Below are 18786 nucleotides of genomic sequence, written 5' to 3'. Positions count from 1 at the left end.
TTCTTCGGATATCTAGGCCTAATCTCAGGTCCAGCAAATGGAAATGTAAGGTGTGTGACCTTCCCCAGATCATGCAATATATACTTGGTGATATAGGGTGTTCTTAGTATCAACCAGCGATTTTCAACTTTTCTTATCTCATGGCACACATAAACTACTAAAAATATATACATTTTTTCCAATCTGACAAGAAATAGGTATAATTTTGATTAATGTAGGGAAAAAACCATAATTGCCTACCCTTTCTGCTCCAAAGTGACTTTTTAAAAAATCATGTGCCTATATTTGTATATAAGGATTTCTGGTACCAAGAATCAACCAATCAGACACAACCTTATTATGAGATGTCACCAGTAAGATGCAACTCTATTATATGACCTATATACTTGTGGTTCAAGACAGGACATTCACACTGGAGGGGTATTGTTGTCTGTTGTCTTTTTTTAGTTGACAATCCAAGGGAAAAGAGGTCAGTTTCCCTGACTAAATATGAGAGGGGACCCCACAAAAAAGGAATTTATTTATAAAAAATTGTGTATTTATTCTTACATGTGTAAACTTCAGTCACCTTCAAAGGACTCTACATTTGATGCAATACGCATTATGGGGACTTTTTTCCACTGCTAAAAATAGTTTTTGAACTCATAAATTTTGATGCCTTTTAGTGCTGCTGTTTTTTGTATCATCTCTTCCACATTGGCACACACAAAAAAGTCACTAGGGGCCAAATTGGGTGAACAGGGAGAGTGAGGCCCAGGGGTCCTACTATTTTGGTCAAAAACTGCTGAATACTATGCATGGCATGGGAAGGTGCACTCATAAATCATCACTGAGTCTTCAAAAAAAAATTCACTGAGGCCAAACACAGCCTCTCACAACAACGCCTGCTAGTACATTGATACACATGGGTTCCTAAAACACTCACTTAGTGGGGGAAGCCTGGACTAAAGGCTCCAGAAGATAATTCTGGCTTTGGGGGATCCCCCTAAGAGTCAGATACTGCATGTTTTAAAATTTTTTGCTGCACATCCAGTTGAAAATCACTAATATAAGTAGACAAAAATGGTGATTCCATTCATTCTAATTGCACTCTACTGTTACTGGCTGTAGTTAACTCTAACGTACTAAACTGTAATAAAATGACTTGGATTGGAATCGGTCTCATATAATTTTAAACACTTAGTCCACTGGCCGCAAGTACAAGAAAAAATTGTACCCTTTCTATCTGTGTTGGCATAAAATGAAAGATGTAATTACTCGTTAGTCATGAAACACTACAACACACCCTATATTAGCAATAACAGCAGTCATTCATTCATGCTATCACTGTGCACATTACTTAGCCCCAGCAATACAACACTGCAGTACTTTAATCCAAAGATTACCTTTGACATCCTCATCTGGCCCTATCAGCTCTAAACCACACAGAGGAGGAAGCAAGCAGGCTTGACTCATATCCCTGTCATCGGTTACAAGTGGGCCCAGGAAGTCCCAGCACTGACCCAGCTTACCTTTAGCATCTGAGTATTCCTGGTGGCATTTGAATTTAATTTGTTAGACCTCTCATTTCCAAAGCCGAGCTTGGTGTGGAGAGGGAAGAGGGGAAAGAAAGTGGCTTAAGCACCAATTACTCCTAGCACCACAAACCCCAAGTATAACTCTAAGTTTCCCCAGGTCTTGCTAGCCCAGAAGACACCAAATCAAGTAATATTTTGCCTGCAGTAAGTTTAATAAAAAGCGGAGAAGTAACAAGATCTGGAACGGTCCTCACTTTTATCTACGCAGGACGGAGTGACCTCAACAGTGCAGAATTTGCCAACCTCCCGAACACAGGCCACACCCAATGCACCCGGCAAAGGCCTAGCAGCCGGAAGCCGGGAGCCCCCGCGTTACGACTGGAGCCCTCTGCTTCTCGGTGGCCACCCCAGCCGCGCCCACTCCTCAACATTTTCCCTATCCCCACCGGTTCCCAACGACAGGCGCGTGATGCGCGCCCCGCCCCCCCCTCCCCCCCTCCCCCCCCCCCCCCCCCCCCCCCCGGTCTCCTTCCGCAGGGCGGGAGCCTCTCCTTCGACTACTTCACTGTAGTCGAAGGAGAGGCTGGGTAATTTGAGTCCCGGGGATGGGCGGGCGTCACCTGTGGCCCCGGGGCCCCACACAGCAACCTGGGAGGCTCGGAGCCGCCCCCATGCCCCCGGCCGCCTCCCCACCGGGCGTGAGGCTGAGCGTAGCGTTCCGTTCGAGGCTCGGCGTCCAGGGGTCAGCACCGCCAAGCACAACTCACCTAGCGGCGTCACGGTACGCTGCTGCCCCTGGGCTCCTAAAGCGAACCCGAGCCGGAAGCACCCCCCCCCCCCGCCCCCGCCTGCTCCAACCCCACGGTCCGAGGACTGCCCAGCGAGGCCCAGCCTCCCCTCCCTGACTCAGGTACTTGCTTTGTCTCCCAGTGGGTCCCACCACAGACCTGTACGTCGGAGTGTCTGCAAACGAGCGAGCGGCAGTGAGCGAAGGAGCAGCTGGAGGGACTTGAACAGCTCCGGGCCTCTAATAACCTGTGGTGCTGGGAGGCGGGAGGAGTCCTGACAGTGAGCCAGAGCCCCACCCAAGCCGGAGTCCACGACCGCCCTCCGCTGTCTCTGCAGGTGGGAGGGCGCCAAGTGGCCTTCTACGGCTTGCAACCCAGGAGCTGGGCAGATCCGCAGCCTCCGGACAGGCTCCCACTGCCAGAGGGACCGCGCCTACTTTCACACCGTAGTTGTAGTCACCTCGCCCCCACTGACCAGAGAGTTGAATCAAAGGCCTGCCTCTCCCGAGGTTTTTCACCGGGACGCAACCGTGCGCGGACCCACCAGCGTGTTATGCAGGCTTTGTAGAAACTGTAAATTATGTCCTCAGTAAACAGGAAAGTGTGGGTTCCTGGTACATTGATTTAAGTTTTGACAGTGCGGAAGATAAATTTCACTTCACCAAAGGCTACTCGATCCTCCTGTGTATCCAAAGACTCCAGTAATCCTCTGGATCCTGTGAATTAGGCTCCAGGAAACTGACAAATCATGCAAATACTATGAAAGCCTGACTTGCCCTAAATCATATCTTTGGAGCTCCTATAGGTTGAAATTAAATTTCATTTTCTCCTGTTAAGATGTCAATGTCATTATTATATCTGCCAAAGAATCTAACCAAAAGCTGGCAGGCAATTGAGGCTTATTGCCATCCTGAGCTAATGAATGGGACAGAGGCCTGGGCCTTCAAATGGGAGGAGGGCAATTCAAAGGCAGAGATAAGGAGAGCAGATATTTGATAATTAGATATTGGCTCTGTTGCAGAGCTGGTAAGTCTTTTGAATAAAAAAGCTACCTCTGGTAAATGCTCTCTTTTGGGACAGGCACTCTTTAAATGCTTTTAGGCAGGTAAGGGAGAAGGAAGAGTTTTCCCTAAATCTTCTGGGTCTCCACTTCCTTTAGCAAAAATAATCCACGTGCCAAAGTGGCACAATTTTGGGAGGCATGCTCTGCTTCCCTTCAGATCATACTGCATTTTACTTCGTGGTGAATCCACATCTGCATGTTTATTTAGTTGTCCTATCCAAGAACATGCTGAATATTTGCTCAATTTTTTTGGGGGGGGGGGAGTGTTTTATTTTATTATTTTTAATTTAATCTTTATTGTATTTTTTTCCATTACCATTTAGTCCCCTTATACCTCCCTAACCCCCAGCAATCACCACATCCTTGTCCATGTCCATGAGTCCTTTTTGCTCAATCCCTCCACCCCCTAACCTCCCCACCCAACCTGCTGTCATCTGCTCTCCATCTATGAGTCTGTCTTTGTTTTGCTTGTTACTTCAGTTTGTTCATTAGATTCCACATATGAGTGAAATCATATGGTATTTGTCTTTTTCTGACTGGCTTATTTCACTTAGCATGATGCTCTCCAGTTGCATCCATACTGTTGTAAAGAATAAAATTTCCTTTTGTTTTTAATTTTATGGCCAAGTAGAATTCTATTGTGTAAATGCCCCATAGTTGTTTTATCCACTCATTTATTGGTGAACACTTGGGCTGCTTCCATATCTTGACAATTATAAATAACACTGTAATCAACATAAGGGTGTTTATGTTCTTTCAAATTTGTCTCTTGGGCTCCTGATATATTCCCAGAAGTGGGATTTCTGGGTGAAAAAGCATATCCATTTTTAATTTTTTGAGGTAACTCCATACTGCTTTCCACAGTGGCTACACCAGTCTGCATTCCCACCAACATTGCAAAAGTGTTCCCCTTTCTCCACATCCTCACCAGCACTTATTGTTTGTTAATTTATTGATGGTAGCCATTCTCACAGGTGTGAGATGGTATCTCATCCTGGTTTTCATTTGCATCTCTCTGATGATTACTGACCTTCAACATCCTTTCATATGTCTATTGGCCATCTGTATGTCCTCTTTGGAGACCTGTCTATTCAGGTCTTTTGACAATTGTTTTAAAGTTTTCTATGTAGCCCTGGCCTGTATGGTTCAGTTGGTTGGGTATCCTGGCAAAACAAAAGGTCGTGGGTCCAATTCCCAGTCAGGGCACATGTTTGGGTTGCCATCTCTGGTTGGGGCATGTAGGAGAGGCAAATTAGTTGCCTCCTGTACACACCCTGACCAAGGGAATTGAACATCAACCCAGGTATGTGCCCTGACCAGGAATCAAACCCACAACCTTTTGGTGTATGGGACAATGCAACGACAAACTGAGCTACACCAACCAGGGCTCTCCTTCTCTTTCTCCCTCTCTTCCCCTCTCTCTGTAAATTAGTAATTAAAATATTTTTTAAAATCAATTTATAAAGTTTTCTTTAATAAGATTTGCACATTTTATGTTTAGTTTATTCCTATTTATTTTCTTTCTATTGATATTATAGGTAGAAACATTTTTCCATTATACTTTCTTTTGTTTGTATATAAAAATATTAACTGTTTTTATGCATTACTTTATAGGTTGGTGCCTTGCTGAATTTTCTATTTGTTTTATGTTTTTGTTCCTTGATTCTTTTGAGTCCTGCAGCAATATAATATCACTGCACATTCAAATAACTGAACTTCTTCCTCTAATTTTCATGCCTTTGTTTTCTCTTGTTTGATTGCATTGGCTAACACCTCTAAGGGAGTAAATTACGTAACCAGTTGTGATGTTAATGCTTATAAAATAAAAAAAGTGAGCACAAGAATCCAGCATGGCTTCTCCAAAAAACAAGCCATTCTTAACCTCATTTGCTTTTTCTAAATAAAAATAGGTTTACTTGGCAGGGAAGCATAGACAAGATTCTGTAGACCAGTATTCTTTACTATCCTGCTTGGTTTTAAATTAAGTTGAACTAGTTCCAAATTACGTAGGTTAGTAATTCTAGGCTCAGCATTCTCCAAAATACAGTTATCTTAGCATGAGGTTGTTGAATGCATGTTTTTCACATTTTCATATCTCAGTAATATCCTAAAAGGCTTACAATTAAAAATATAATCAAAACTGAAAGGATCAGGTATTTTAAAATAAGTAATGAGTACACACTAAAAAAACGAACTACTCTGATCACAGTTTACGTGACAAAGCCCTGGGTTTTAGTTGTCTATAACCAAACACAAAACACCAGTTTGATGTGGCATCACTGGAAATGCTTCCAGAACTGTTCTCCTCTCCTTTGAGCCACTAATTTACAGAGGGGAGGAAGTTGCTAGAAATCTTTTTTTTAATTGAATTTAATGTGGTGACATTGATAATAAAATTATATAGGTTTCAGGTAAGCAAGTCTACAACACATCATCTGTATATTGCTTCGTGTGTTTACCACCCCAAGTCAAGTGTCTATCACCATTGATCCCCCCATTGCACTTACACCTCCCTCCATCCCCCTTTTCCCTCTGGCAACCAACATACTGTTCTCTGTGTCCATGAGTCTTTTTTTTTCTTTAATTCCTTTACCCTTTTCACCCTTTCCAACACCCTCCCCTCTGACAGCTGTTTGTCTGTTTTCTGTATCCATGAGTCTGCCTCCACTTTGTTTGTTAGTTTATTTTGTTCACTACACTCCAGATATAAGTGAAAACATATGTTGCTTGTCTTTCTCTGACTGGTTTATCTCTCTTAGCATCACACCTTCCAGGTCCATCAATGCTGTCACAAAAAGTAAGGTTTCCTTCCTTTTTATGGCTGAGTAGTATTTCATTGTATAATTTTATTGTAGCTTTTATCGGCAATCATCTATTGATGGACCCCTGGGCTGCTTCCAAATCATGGCTAGAGTAAATAACTCTACAATGAACATAAGGGTGCATACATGCTTCAAGTTTTTGGTTTCTTTTTTTCTTTAATATATTTTATTGATTATACTATTACAGTTGTCCCATTTCCCCCCTTCACTCCCCTCCACCCTGCACACCCCCTCTTTAGTTCATGTCCATGTGTCATACTTATAAGTTCTTTGGCTTCTACATTTCCCATACCATTCTTACCCTCCCCCGTCTGTTTTCTACCTAACATCTATGCTACTTATTCTCTGTACCTTTCCCCCCTCTCTCCTCCTCCCATTCCCCTGTTGATAACCCTCCATGAAATCTCCATTTCTGTAGTACTGTCCCTGTTCTAGTTGTCTGTATAGTTTGTTTTTGTTTTTGCTTTAGGTGTGGTTGTTAATAATTGTGAGTTTGCTGGCATTTTACTGTTCATAGTTTTGATCTTCTTTTTCTTAGATAGGTCCCTTTAACATTTCATATAATAAGGGCTTGGTGATGATGAACTCCTTTAACTTGACCTTATCTGAGAAGCACTTTATCTGCCTTTCCATTCTAAATGGAAGCTTTGCTGGATAGAACAATCTTGGGTGTAGGTCCTTGCCTTTCATGACTTGGAATACTTCTTTCCAGCCCCTTCTTGCCTGCAAGGTCTCTTTTGAGAAATCAGCTGACAGTCTGATGGGAACTCCTTTGTAGGTAACTGTCCCCTTTTTACTTGCTACTTTTAAGATTCTCTCCTCATCTTTAATCTTGGGTAATGTAATTATGATGTGCCTTGGTGTGTTCCTCCTTGGGTTCAACTTCTTTGGGACTCTCTGAGCTTCCTGGACTTCCTAGAAGGCTATTTCCTTTGCCAGATTGGGGAAGTTCTCCTTTATTATTTGTTCAAATAAGTTTTCCACTTATTGCTCTTCCTCTTCTTCTTCTAGTGTCCCTATAATTCAGATGTTGGAACGTTTAAATATGTCCTCGAGGTTTGTAAGCCTCTCCTCATTTTTTTGAATTCTTGTTTCTTCATTCTTTTCTGATTGGATGTTTCTTTCTTCCTTCTGGTCCACTCCATTGATTTGAGTCCCAGTTTCCTTCCCATCACTATTGGTTCCCTGTACGTTTTCCTTTATTTCCCTTAGCGTCGCCTTCACTTTTTCATCTAATTTGTGACCAAATTCAACCAATTCTGTGAGCATCCTGATTACCAGTGTTTTGAACTATGCATCTGATAGGTTGGCTATCTCTTCACCGCTTAGTTGTATTTTTTCTGTAGCTTTGATCTGTTCTTTCATTTGGACCATTTTTTTTTTTGTCTTGACATGCTTGTTTTGTCGTGAGGGGTGGAGCCTTAGGTGTTCACCAAGGCGGGGCAACCCAGTCACTGGGCTGTGATGCTGTACGCGGGACAGGGGTCCAAGTGGGAGCAATGACACTTGCTCTGCTCTCTGCCAGATTTCAGTCACTTCCCCCATTTCTCACAAGCAAATTGGGCCCTTTTGGTGCTGATTCCTGTGTGGGTGGGTTTGTGTACATTCTAGGACCCAGTGGGTCTCTCTAATGAACTCTCCTTCGAAGCTGGGAATCTCTCCGGGCACCTCAACCCCCACAGGTGTTTTCAGTTGGTGGGTGTTTTGAGGCTTTATTTCCCTGCGCTGGGGCCCTGGGTTGCACAGTCTATCTCGTTCCCCAGTTTCGCCTGGTTCATCTACATGCGAATGTGAGACTGCCTGCCGCCTTGAGCACTGCACTGTGCTCCACAATCTGCCACCTTGCTAGGTCTTCCAGATGCCACCCTGTACACCTAGGGTCCTCCAGCCACCACTTTGCCACAAGTCCTCTCCTCCTCAATTGCCCAACTCTGCCCCTCCTACCAGTCTGGATGAATATGTCTTCTTTAACTCCTTGGTTGTCAGACTTCCACACAGTACTGGCTGTTGTTTTGTTTTTAAATTGTTGTCCTTCTTTTGGTTGTGCAAGGAGGCACAGTGTGTCTACCTACGCCTCCATCTTGGCCTGAAGTCCCCAAGTTTTTGGTTTCTTATATTCCCAAAAGTAGACTTTCTGGGTCATAAGGAATTTCCATATTTAATAATTTGAGGTAACTCTATACTACTTTCCACAGTGGCGGCACCAGTGTGCCTTCCCACCATCAGTGCATGAGGGTTCCCTTTTCTCCATGTCCTTGCCAACAGTTGTTTGTGGATTTATTGATGACAGCCATTCTGACAGGTGTGAGATGATATCTCATTATGGTTTTTATTTGCATCTCTCTGATTATTAATGGTGTTGAGCATCTTTTCATATGTCTATTTGCCATCTGTATGTCCTCTTTGTAGAAGTATCTATTCAGGTTCTTTGCTTATTTTTTTAATAGGATTGTTTGTTTTTGGTGTTGAGTTTATAACATCCTTATAAATTTTGGATATTAAGCCCTTAACAGATGTATTGCTGAATATGTTCTCTCATTGACTAGGTTTTCTTTTCATTGATGGTTTCTTTTTCATTGGAAAAAACTTTTAGTTTGATGTAGTCCCACTTGTTTAATTATTTTGTTCCCCTTGCCTGAAGAGATATGTCAGAAAAAAATATTGCTGCAGGAAATGTCGAACATTTTACTGCCTATTTTTCGTCTAGGATTTTTATGGTTTTGAATCTAACACTGAAGTCTTTAATCAATTCTGAGTTTATTCTTGGATATGGTATAAGAAAATGTTCTAGTTTTATTTTTTACCACCTATGTGTCCAATTTTCACAACAGGATTTATTCAATAGGCTATCTGTACCCCCATTATGTTTTAGATCTTTTGTGAAATACTAGTTGACTATAAAGTCATGGATTTATTTCTGGACTCTCTATTCTGTTCCATTGATCTAATTATCAGTTTTTATACCAGTTCCATGCTGTTACTATGTTAATTACATATGTTAATTACTATGTCCTTTTACTATAGTTTGATATCAGGCAGTGTGATTCCTCTAACTTTGTTCTTCTTTCTCAAAATTGTTGTGGCAATTTGAGGTCTTGTGTGGTTCCATAAAATTTTTGGAATAATTGTTCTAGTGCTGTGAAATATGCCATGGGTATCTACATAGGAATTGCACTCAATCTATAGATTGCTTTGGGTAGTATGGACCTTGTAATGATGTTAATTCTTCCCATCCATGAACACAGTATATGCTTCCACTTATTTGTATCTTTTCATTTTACTACTTCAGTGTCTCCTACTTTTTCAAGTGCAGTTCCTTTACATTCTTAGTTAAATTTATTCCTATTTATTATACATATTTTTGAAGAAATTGTGAGATTTTCCCAGTTTCTTATCCTGATAGTTCATTATTGGTGTATAAAAATGCACTGACTTCTGGATATTTATTTTGTATCCTGCTACACACTGAATTCATTGATCAGTTCTAGTAGTTTTTTTGCCGAATCTTTAGGTTTTTCTATTTATAATATCATGTTATCTGCAAATAATGACAGTTTTACTTATTCTTTTCCAACTTGAATACCTCTTGTTTTTTAATGTTGTCTGACTTCTGTAGCTAGGATTTCCAGTACTATGCTGAATAACAGTGCTGAAAGCAGACATCTCTATCTTGTTCCTAATATTAAGGGAAACACTTTATTTTTTACCCATTGAGTATGCTATTGGCTGTAGGTTTGTCATATATGGCCTTTATCACATTGAGGTATGTTCAAACTATTCACACTTTGCTGAGCATTTTTATCATAAATGGATTCATGAAAATCCATGGCTGGATTTTATCAAATGCTTTTCCTGCATCTATTGTTATGACCATGTGGTTTTACACTTCATTTTGATTATGTGATATATCACATTCATCAATTTGCAGATATTGTACCAAACTTGCACCCTTGGAATAAATCCCACTTGTTCATGGTGTATGACCTTTTTAATGTATTACTGGATCTGGTTTACTAATATTTGTTGAGGATTTTAGCATTTTTGTTCACCAAGAATATCGGCCTACAATTTTTTAAGTATATTTTATTGATTATGCTATTACTGTTGTCCCATTTTCTCCTCATTTTTATGTTCCTCCACCTTGCACACCCCCTTCAGCATTCCCCCCATCCTTTAGTACATGTCCATGTGTCATACATATAAGCTCTTGGGCTTCTCCATTTCATATACTATTCTTAACCTCTCCCTGTCTATTTTCTACCTACCATTTATGTTTCTTTTTTTTAAGATTTTATTTATTTATTTTTTAGAGAGGGAAGGGAGGAAGAGAGACAGACAGACAGACAGACATCAATGTACGGTTGCTGGGGTCATGGCCTGCAACCGAGGCATCTGCCCTGACTGGGAATCGAACCTGCAACACTTTGGTTCGAAGCCCGAGCTCAATCCACTGAGCTACGCCAGCCAGGGCTCATTTATGTTTCTTAATACCTCTTCCTTTTACCCAATTCTCCCCCTTCCAACTGATAACCCTCCATGTGATCTCCATATCTATGATTCTGTTCCAGTTCTAGTTGTTTGCTTAGTTGGTTCTTGTTTTTGTTTTTTAGGTTCAGTTGCTGATAGTTGTGAGTTTGTTGTCATTTTACTGTTCATAGTTTTGATCTTCTTTTTCTTAGATAAGTCCCTTTCACATTTCACATAATAAGGGCTTGGTGATGATGAACTCTTTAACTTGACCTTATCTGAGAAGCACTTTATCTGCTCTTCCATTCTAAATGATAGCTGGATGGAGTAACCTTGGATGTAGGTCCTTGTCTTTCCTGCCTTCCAATACTTCTTTCCAGCCCCTTCTTGTCTGCAAGGTTTCTTTTGAGATATCAGCTGATAGTCTTATGGGAACTCCTTTGTAGGTAAATCTCTCTTTTTCTCTTGCTGCTTTTAAGATTCTCTCCATATCTCTAATCATGAGTAATTTAACTATGATGTGCCTTGGCGTGTTTCTCCTTGGATCCAACTTCTTTGGGATTCTCTGAGCTTCCTGAACTTGTATGTCTGTTTCCTTCACCAGATTGGGGAAGTTTTCCTTCATTATTTTTTCAAATAAGTTTTCAATTTCTTGCTCCTCTTCTTCTTTTTATGGCACTCCTATGATTTGGATGTTGGAACATTTAAAATTGTCCAAGAGATTCCTAAGCCTCTTTTCATATTGTTTTAATTCTTGTTTCATCATTGTGTTCAGGTTGAATGCTTATTTCTTCCTTCTGTTCCAAATTGTTGATTTGAGTTTCAGTTTCCCTCCCTTCACTGTTGGTCCCCTGTGTATTTCTTTATACCACTTTATGTAGCCTTCATTTCTTCCTTTGTTTTACAGCTATACTCAGTTATTTCTCTGTGCATCCTGATTACCAATGTTTTCAACTCTGTATCCGATAGGTTAGCTATCTCCTTATTGCTTAGTTCTTTTTCTGGAGTTTTGATCTGTTCTTTCACGTGGGTCATATTTTTTGGTCTCAGTGCACCTGTTTATGTTGTAAGTGGTGGACACTTTGGTATTCATCAGGATGGGGCAACCCACACACTGCATTGTGGCACTATATGTGGGGAAGGGGTCAAAGAGGGAACAATGCTGCTTGCTCAGTTGTTGCCCCACTTTCAGACTGTTCTCCCACTACCCACAAGCGGATTCAGCCTTTCTGGTGCTTATTCCCAGGTGGGTGGGTTTGTGTATATTCCGGGACCCGTGGGTCCCTCCAACGGAATCTCCTGTGAGACTGGGAGTTTTTCCCAAAGCTACAACTCCCAGAGAGTTTTACAGCCAGAGGTTTTGAAGCTTTTCTTTCCTGTGCTGGAACCCTGGTTGCACAGTTTGTCTCACTCCCCAGTTGTTCCTGTTGGTATATTCTCATGTGAATGTGAGACTGTCTGGTCCTCCAGCCAGCACCTTGCCATGTATTCTCTCAGCCTTGGCCGCCCATACCCACGCCTCCTACCAGCATGGATGAATGTTTTTTCTTTAACTCCTTGGTTGTCGAACTTCCATACAGTTCAATTTTCTGGCAGTTCTGGTTGTATTTTTGTTTTGGTTGTTGTCCATCTTTTGGTTGTGTGAGGAAACAAAGCATTATCTACCTACACCTACATCTTTGGCCTATAATTTTTTTTCTATGTAGTGTCTTTATCTGGTTTTGGAAATAGGATGATGCTGGCCTCATAAAGTGATCTTGAGAGTCTTCCTTACTCTTGAATTTTTTGGAATAGTTTGAAAAAGGATAGGTGTTCATTCTTTTTTGAATGTTTGGGTGAAATTCACTTATGAAGCCATCTGGTTTAGGACTTTTGTTCCTTGGGAGTTCTTTTTATTACTGCTTCTATTTATCTAGTTTTAATCTGTCTATTTGGATTCTCTGATTCTTCCTGATTCAGTTGTGGAAGACTGTATGTTTCTATTAATTTATCCTTTTTTTCCAGATGGTCCCATTTTTTAATTAAATATTTTATTGTTGTTCTATTACAGTTGTCTGAGATTGTCCTATTTGTTGACATATAGCTGTGTGTAATATTTTCTTACAATCCTTTGTATTTCTTTGGTGTCAGTTGTTACTTCTCCTCTTTCATTTCTAAATATATTTATTTATTTAGGTCTTCTCTTTTGTTCTTTATGAGTCTGGATAAAGATTTGTCAATCTTGTTTATCTTTCCAAAGAACCAGCTCTTAGTTTCATCAATTTTTTATTATCTTTTAGACTCTATTTTGTTTAATTCTGCTATGACCTGTATCATTTCCTTCCTTCTCCTCACTTTGAGCTTTGTTTGTTGTTCTTTTTCAAGTTCCTTCAACTGTGAAGTTAGATTGTTTATTGGAGATTTTTCCTCTTTTTTTGATATAGGCCTGTGATGTTATGAATTTCCCTCTTAGGAATGATTTTGCTGTGTCCCATAGATTTGGGGTTGTTGTGTTCTCATTTTCCTTTGTTTCACAGTATCTTTTGATTACTTCCTCGGTCTTATTGTTAACTCATTAATTGTTTAGTGACCTGTCATTTAGTCTCCAAGTGTTTAGGTGTTTTCACTTTTTTAACTTGCAATTGATTTCTAGTTTCATACTATTATGGTCATAGAAGATCCTTGATATGATTTCAGTCTTCTTAAATTTATTGAGACTTGTTTTGTGTCCTAACATATGGTAATATTCTAGAAAAATGCCCACATGTACTTGAACATATATTTGGCTGCTTTGGGGTAAAATGCTCTGAAGAGATCAATTAGATGCATCTGATCTACTTTGTCATTTTAGGCCAAAGTTTCTCTGTTAACTTTCTGTCTGAAAGATCTATCCATTGATGTCAATGTGGTGTTAAAATCCCCTATTATGACAGTATTACTGTCAATCTCTCATCAAGATTTGCTTTACATATTCAGGTGCTCCTATGTTCGGTGCATAAATGTTTACTAGGGTCATATTCTCTAAATCCTTGCTTATAAGATTCCTCTTCAGCTAGTCCTCAGTTATTCAGAATGATTGTTCTTTCATTTAGTTGTTACAGTTTGGTCCTGTAGAACATGAGCATAGCTTCCACCTACTCTGCCACCATCTTGAAAATCCTAAAATTCTTTAATCAGCACCCCCAGAAAACCAGACTTTAGAGCTGAAAACCTAAAAAAAGTCTAAAGGTGATCATTTTATCATGACTCAGAATTCTTCTGTGTTTATTTCCCTTTTTTTCTTGCATTTATTGGGATGATGTTGGTTAATACGATCAAATCAATTTCAAGTGTACATTTCTATGACACATGATCTATATATTGCACTATGTACCCACCACCCAAAATCAAATCATGTTTTGTCACCATATATTGGCTCCTTTTACCCATTTACTACCCCTACATTCCCTACCCTTTGGTAGCTAACATGCTATATTGTCTGTGGCTACAAGTTTCAGTTTGATTTCCCACATATGAGTGAAATCATATGGTTCTTAGCCTTTTTGGACTTATTTTGCTTAGCATAATATTCTCAAGGTCCATCCATATTGTCACAAATAGCAGTATTTCATTTTTTTTCTTATGACTGAGTATTATTTCATAGTACATGTGTACCACACTTTATTTAATCCTCTATTGAAGGACACTTTGGTTTTTTCCATGTGTTGGCCACCATCAATATTGCTGCAATGAACGTTGGGGTGTATATGTCATTGCAAATACATGTTTTCAATTTTTTTGAGTAGATACCTAAAAGAGGAATTGCTGGGTCACATTGTAACTGTATTTTTTTTTTAATCTTCACCTGAGGATATGTTCACTGATTTCAAAGAGAGAGGAAAGGAGAGAGAGAAATATCAGTGTGAGAAAGAGACATGGGTTGTTTGCCTCCCTTACGTACTCTGACCAGGTATTGAACCTGCAACCTATGTATGTGCCCTGACTAGAGATCGAACTTGCAACATTTTGGTATATGGGACAGTTCTCCAACAAAGATACCTGGCCAGGGAGATAACTCTATTCTCAATTTAAGTAGCCTCCACATTGTTTTCCATAGTGGTTGTCCCAGTTTATGTTCCCACCAGCAGTGAATGAAGGTTACTTTTTCTGCAAAATTTCTCTAACACTTATTACCTGTCTTGTTGATAATAGCCATTCTAACAAGTGTGAGGTAGTATCTAATTGTAGTTTTGATTTGCTTTTCCCTAATAGCTGGTGAAGGTTAATATCTTTTTATATATCTGTTGGCCATTTGTATGTCTTCTTGGGAGAAGTATCTGTTCAGGTTCTCTGCCCATTTTTCAATAGGATTGTTTGTTTCCTTGGTGTTGAGTTGTATGAGTTCTTTATGTATTTTGGATACTAACCCCTTGTCAAAGCTCTTGTTTTCAAAATCCCCCATACAGCTGGTTGACTTTTTGTTTTGGTTTGCAGTTTCCTTTGCTATACAGAAAGTTTTAGTTTGATATAATCCCGTTCATTTATTTTTGCCTTGACTTCCTTTGCCTTTCGTGTCAAATTCATAAAATGTTCTCTATTATCAAGGTCCATAAGTTTAGTACCTATGTTTTCTTTTATGTAATTTATTGTTTCAAATATTATATTTAGGTCTTTTATCCATTTTGAATTAATTTTTGTGCATGTGGACAAACTATAATGTTGCTTCATTCTTCAGCATGTGGCGTTCCAGTTTTCCCAGCACCTTATTGAAGAGGCTTTCTTTTCTCATTTGTGTGTGTTTGGCTCCCTTGACAAAAACTATTTGCCCATATACATGTGGTTTTTATTTCTGAGCTCTAAACTCTTTTCCCTTGGTCTTTGTGTCTGTTTTTCTCCCGACACTGTGCTCTTTTGATTCTTATAGCTCTGTAGTATAATTTAAAATCAGGTAGTATAATACCTCCAGCTTTGTTCTTTTTTTCTCAGGGTTGCTCTGGTTATTCAGGGACTTTTGTGGGTTCATACAAACCTGTTAATTTTGTGTTCCTTTTTTTTTATGACATTGAAACATCGATGGTGATTTCATTATCAGCATATTGCTTTGAATCATATGGTCATTTCAACTGTGTTGATTACTCCAATTTATGAACATGGAATATCTTTCCATTTTTTGTGTGTATTGTTAAATCTCTTTTAATAATGCTCTGTTGTTTTTAGTATATTCTGTATTTTTGTGTCTTTTTTTTCTCATTCCTATTTTTCAGTCATTAGATATAGTTTTGGTACCAACTCCCTAATCGAGAGTGTCATTCTCTCTAAAACCAAGAGCACAAAGAGAGTGTAGAAAGGGAAGCAAGATGAATCAAAACAATGCTTCATCTCATCTGCACTCAATTTTCCTCAAGGCTTTTCAGTGTTTTGGCTTACACTCACAGAATGTCCCAACATAGTTGTCTTGGAAGCTGAGTTTGGGGGCCTCTAAGCTATTTCAATCCCCAGGTGATGACTGGAGGAAAAGAAGGTAAGAGCCACAGTCAGAAAGCAGTAAAAAGTGGAAGGCAAGAGTACCCCAGACCATTTGAAGAAGGTCATACAAACAGTTGTTCAATAGTGCTTGGTGATTTGTTGGAGTCTAACATTTAGAAAATTTACTTCAAAAATAGCAATAATGTCACCCTAGCCATTGTGGCTCAGTTGGTTGGAACATTGTCCCATGGACTGAAAGGTTGTGGCTTTGATTCTTGTTCAGGGTACATGCCTAGGTTGCAGGTTCAATGAGGGCATATACAAGAAGAGAGCTGACTGATGTTTCTCTCTCTCTCTCTATCTCCTTCTTACTCGAAAAGCAATGAAAGAATGTCCTCAAGTGAGGGGAAAAAATAGCAATAATGCCTGCAAAATATCTGACTCCACGGAATGTCCTCCACCCCCATGTTTGAATCCCAGTTTAATTAGTTTCTGCTACTGCCCCTGAATAAAAATACTGCTCTCACTTTTTTCCCCTCAAACTTCCCTGGATGGAGGACTGGTTTCATTTTCAGATTCAAAGGACTGTGAAAAATAAAATAAAACAACAGCTTTAAAATGGAATTGGAGTTGCTGTCCCAGAGAAGCTGCCTTGCACACATCTGTCCTCAAACTTTGGAAATATTAAAATGGGGCAAAGTAACCTAGGACTGAGCTTAAAATAGTGTTGAATCCCAAACAAATGTCTGTTTTGACTAACAAACTGAAAACTAAAGGCTTTCCTTATAGCATCACTATGTTAGCTTATTAACACCTATAAAAATTTCTTCCATTTATGTTACTTTTCTCCTTCCTTTTCTCTACCCTATGTCTTCACCCCCCTCATTAAAATGGTATTGGGATTTCTTCCTGAATTAGTCCTTCTGAAAAAGCTATTCTTTTGGATTTCAAATGCTTGTTGCCTCTCACTTTGGCTTTTTATTTTTTGGATTAACAGGACTGCATTATTCATATAAACAAAAAGTAAACAGAGTCTTTTTGGTGTTTGTACAGCCATCTGAATGTACCACTAGCAAATTAGAAATAAAAATTAACTGGGGATCTCAATAATGAGTACTAAACACAGCTCATTTTACTTATAAATGTGTGATTGTTACAGGTAAATATTTTGTTTTGTGTTTTACTTTTGAAAATAAACTCTCTTTTAAATGTTTGAAATAATAAATTAACAAAAACACATTTAAAAAGCATGTTGCAACCCATATCCAGCTCAGTTAACACAAGTTGGTTTTGACATTAGAGCCAAGCACACAGTAACTCATCCATGGCCACATTAAAGAACAGCAACTGAAACATCACCTTGAATCAGTACATTCTGTTCTGCTGAGGTTTTAACTCTAATACAAAAGGAGGAGAAAGGCTGCTCTTCTCATAACCCGGAACATTTGACTGTGGTATGTATGTTATTCATGATGTTGGCTCTTGATTCTTGAGCTCAGCAAAGAATTCAGAGCCAAGAACTCTAGCGGAGAAGGAAGTTTATTGAGCACACAAAGTGAAAATACTCTCAAAGACAACATTTAAGGAGGCTGCTCAGAGATCTGCCCTAGCCTTTTAAAAAGAAAGTCATGGAGGCAGAAGTAGTAAGCCAGCTGGGCTACATGGAGTCTAGAAACAAGTAACAGAGGCAAAGCGGGGCTCCCGGAAATAGATTCAAAGGGTTAGCCTAAAAGAAGCTGCCACTGCCCACTGCTCCCCTGGTTGCAAATCTTGTGGGAACCCTTGCAAGGGCGTCCAACCTGTGGCCCACGGGCCACATACAGCCGAGGATGGTTACGAATGCAGCCAACACAAAATCATAAATTTTCTTAAAAACTTTTTTTTGCTCATTAGTTTTCAATAGTGTTTGTGTATTTAATGTGTGGCCCAAGACAAGTCTTCTACTTGCAGTGTGGCCCAGAGACACCAAAAGGTTGGACACCCCTGCCTTAGAGTTTAGGAGAAAGAAAGCAAAGATACACACTTGAAAAGAGAAGGAGTGAGGTGCTCTCTAGAGACAGAGCATGAGCACTGGGTCCTCTGTTTTAAGGGCTTTTATCTGTTTTCGAAAGCAGGAATTTGGGGGGGATGTCTGAGAGGAGGATTTCAGTAAAATATTCCCCAGCTGTCCAAGTGTGTTTTAATATGCTGATTCATTAAGATGAACATAGAAAGTCAGGGTCATGGTCTCTACTGAGTGGTTGGCACTCAGGGACTAGGGTAGTGGGTCATTGGTTACTGCATCTGGTCCTGATGCCAGCCATGGCATCACTTTGTTTTTGCTGCTTTTCTGGGTCTTTTGTTGAAAACTGAGGCCTAGATATTTTCTCTAGTTTGAGCAAAACTCTCCATTTGTGGTCAGCAAATCTGTGACTTTGTTCCAAGGATTATTTTATGCTGATCAGAACCTCATTGTCTTGAGGGCTTAATGCTTAAGGAAGTGGTCATGCAAAAGAGAAGGTTGCAGGTGAGTCAGAGAGCTCAATGAGGCCAGTTTGAATCAGCTGACTAAATTTCTTTATTTTACTTGCCAAGGAATTTTCCTTGCTTCTTACTATCCTGCCTAATATATAGTATGTAATACTATTTTCCTCCATGTATTTTTTTCAGTAGTACGTGGATTATTGACTCATAAAACTTTAAGAGCAATTCTACCTTGATGTTGT

The 18786-nt window shown here is 39.7% G+C and overlaps 1 protein-coding gene across 4 annotated transcripts in view; it reads right to left on the bottom strand.

Annotated features, from left to right (window-relative positions):
• The window catches only part of LOC123820809 (serpin B6-like), a 32702-nt gene extending 29934 nt beyond the window's left edge, over window positions 1–2768 (bottom strand). The window contains exons 1-2 of one of the 4 annotated variants that reach the window (XM_045841767.1): window positions 2465–2768; window positions 1512–1580 (exon numbers count right to left, since the gene is read on the bottom strand). Coding sequence is in view for 1 of the 4 variants with exons in the window: in XM_045841763.1 (XP_045697719.1) it covers window positions 2138–2190 (53 nt within the window). In the remaining 3 variants the exon portion in view is untranslated. Of the gene's footprint in view, window positions 1–1511; window positions 1581–2137; window positions 2252–2284; window positions 2342–2464 lie in introns of those variants that run through there. The other 3 variants (XM_045841766.1, XM_045841768.1, XM_045841763.1) reach the window with 3 other exon arrangements.
• Between the last annotated feature and the right edge of the window lie 16018 nt (window positions 2769–18786).

The sequence above is a fragment of the Phyllostomus hastatus genome, unplaced genomic scaffold (genome assembly GCF_019186645.2).
Source record: "Phyllostomus hastatus isolate PE091 unplaced genomic scaffold, TTU_PhHast_1.1 phas_contig_37, whole genome shotgun sequence".
In the NCBI taxonomy this organism is placed as follows: domain Eukaryota; kingdom Metazoa; phylum Chordata; class Mammalia; order Chiroptera; family Phyllostomidae; genus Phyllostomus; species Phyllostomus hastatus.
Note: the sequence above shows the minus strand (reverse complement) of the source record. Positions and strands in the feature narration are given on the sequence as shown.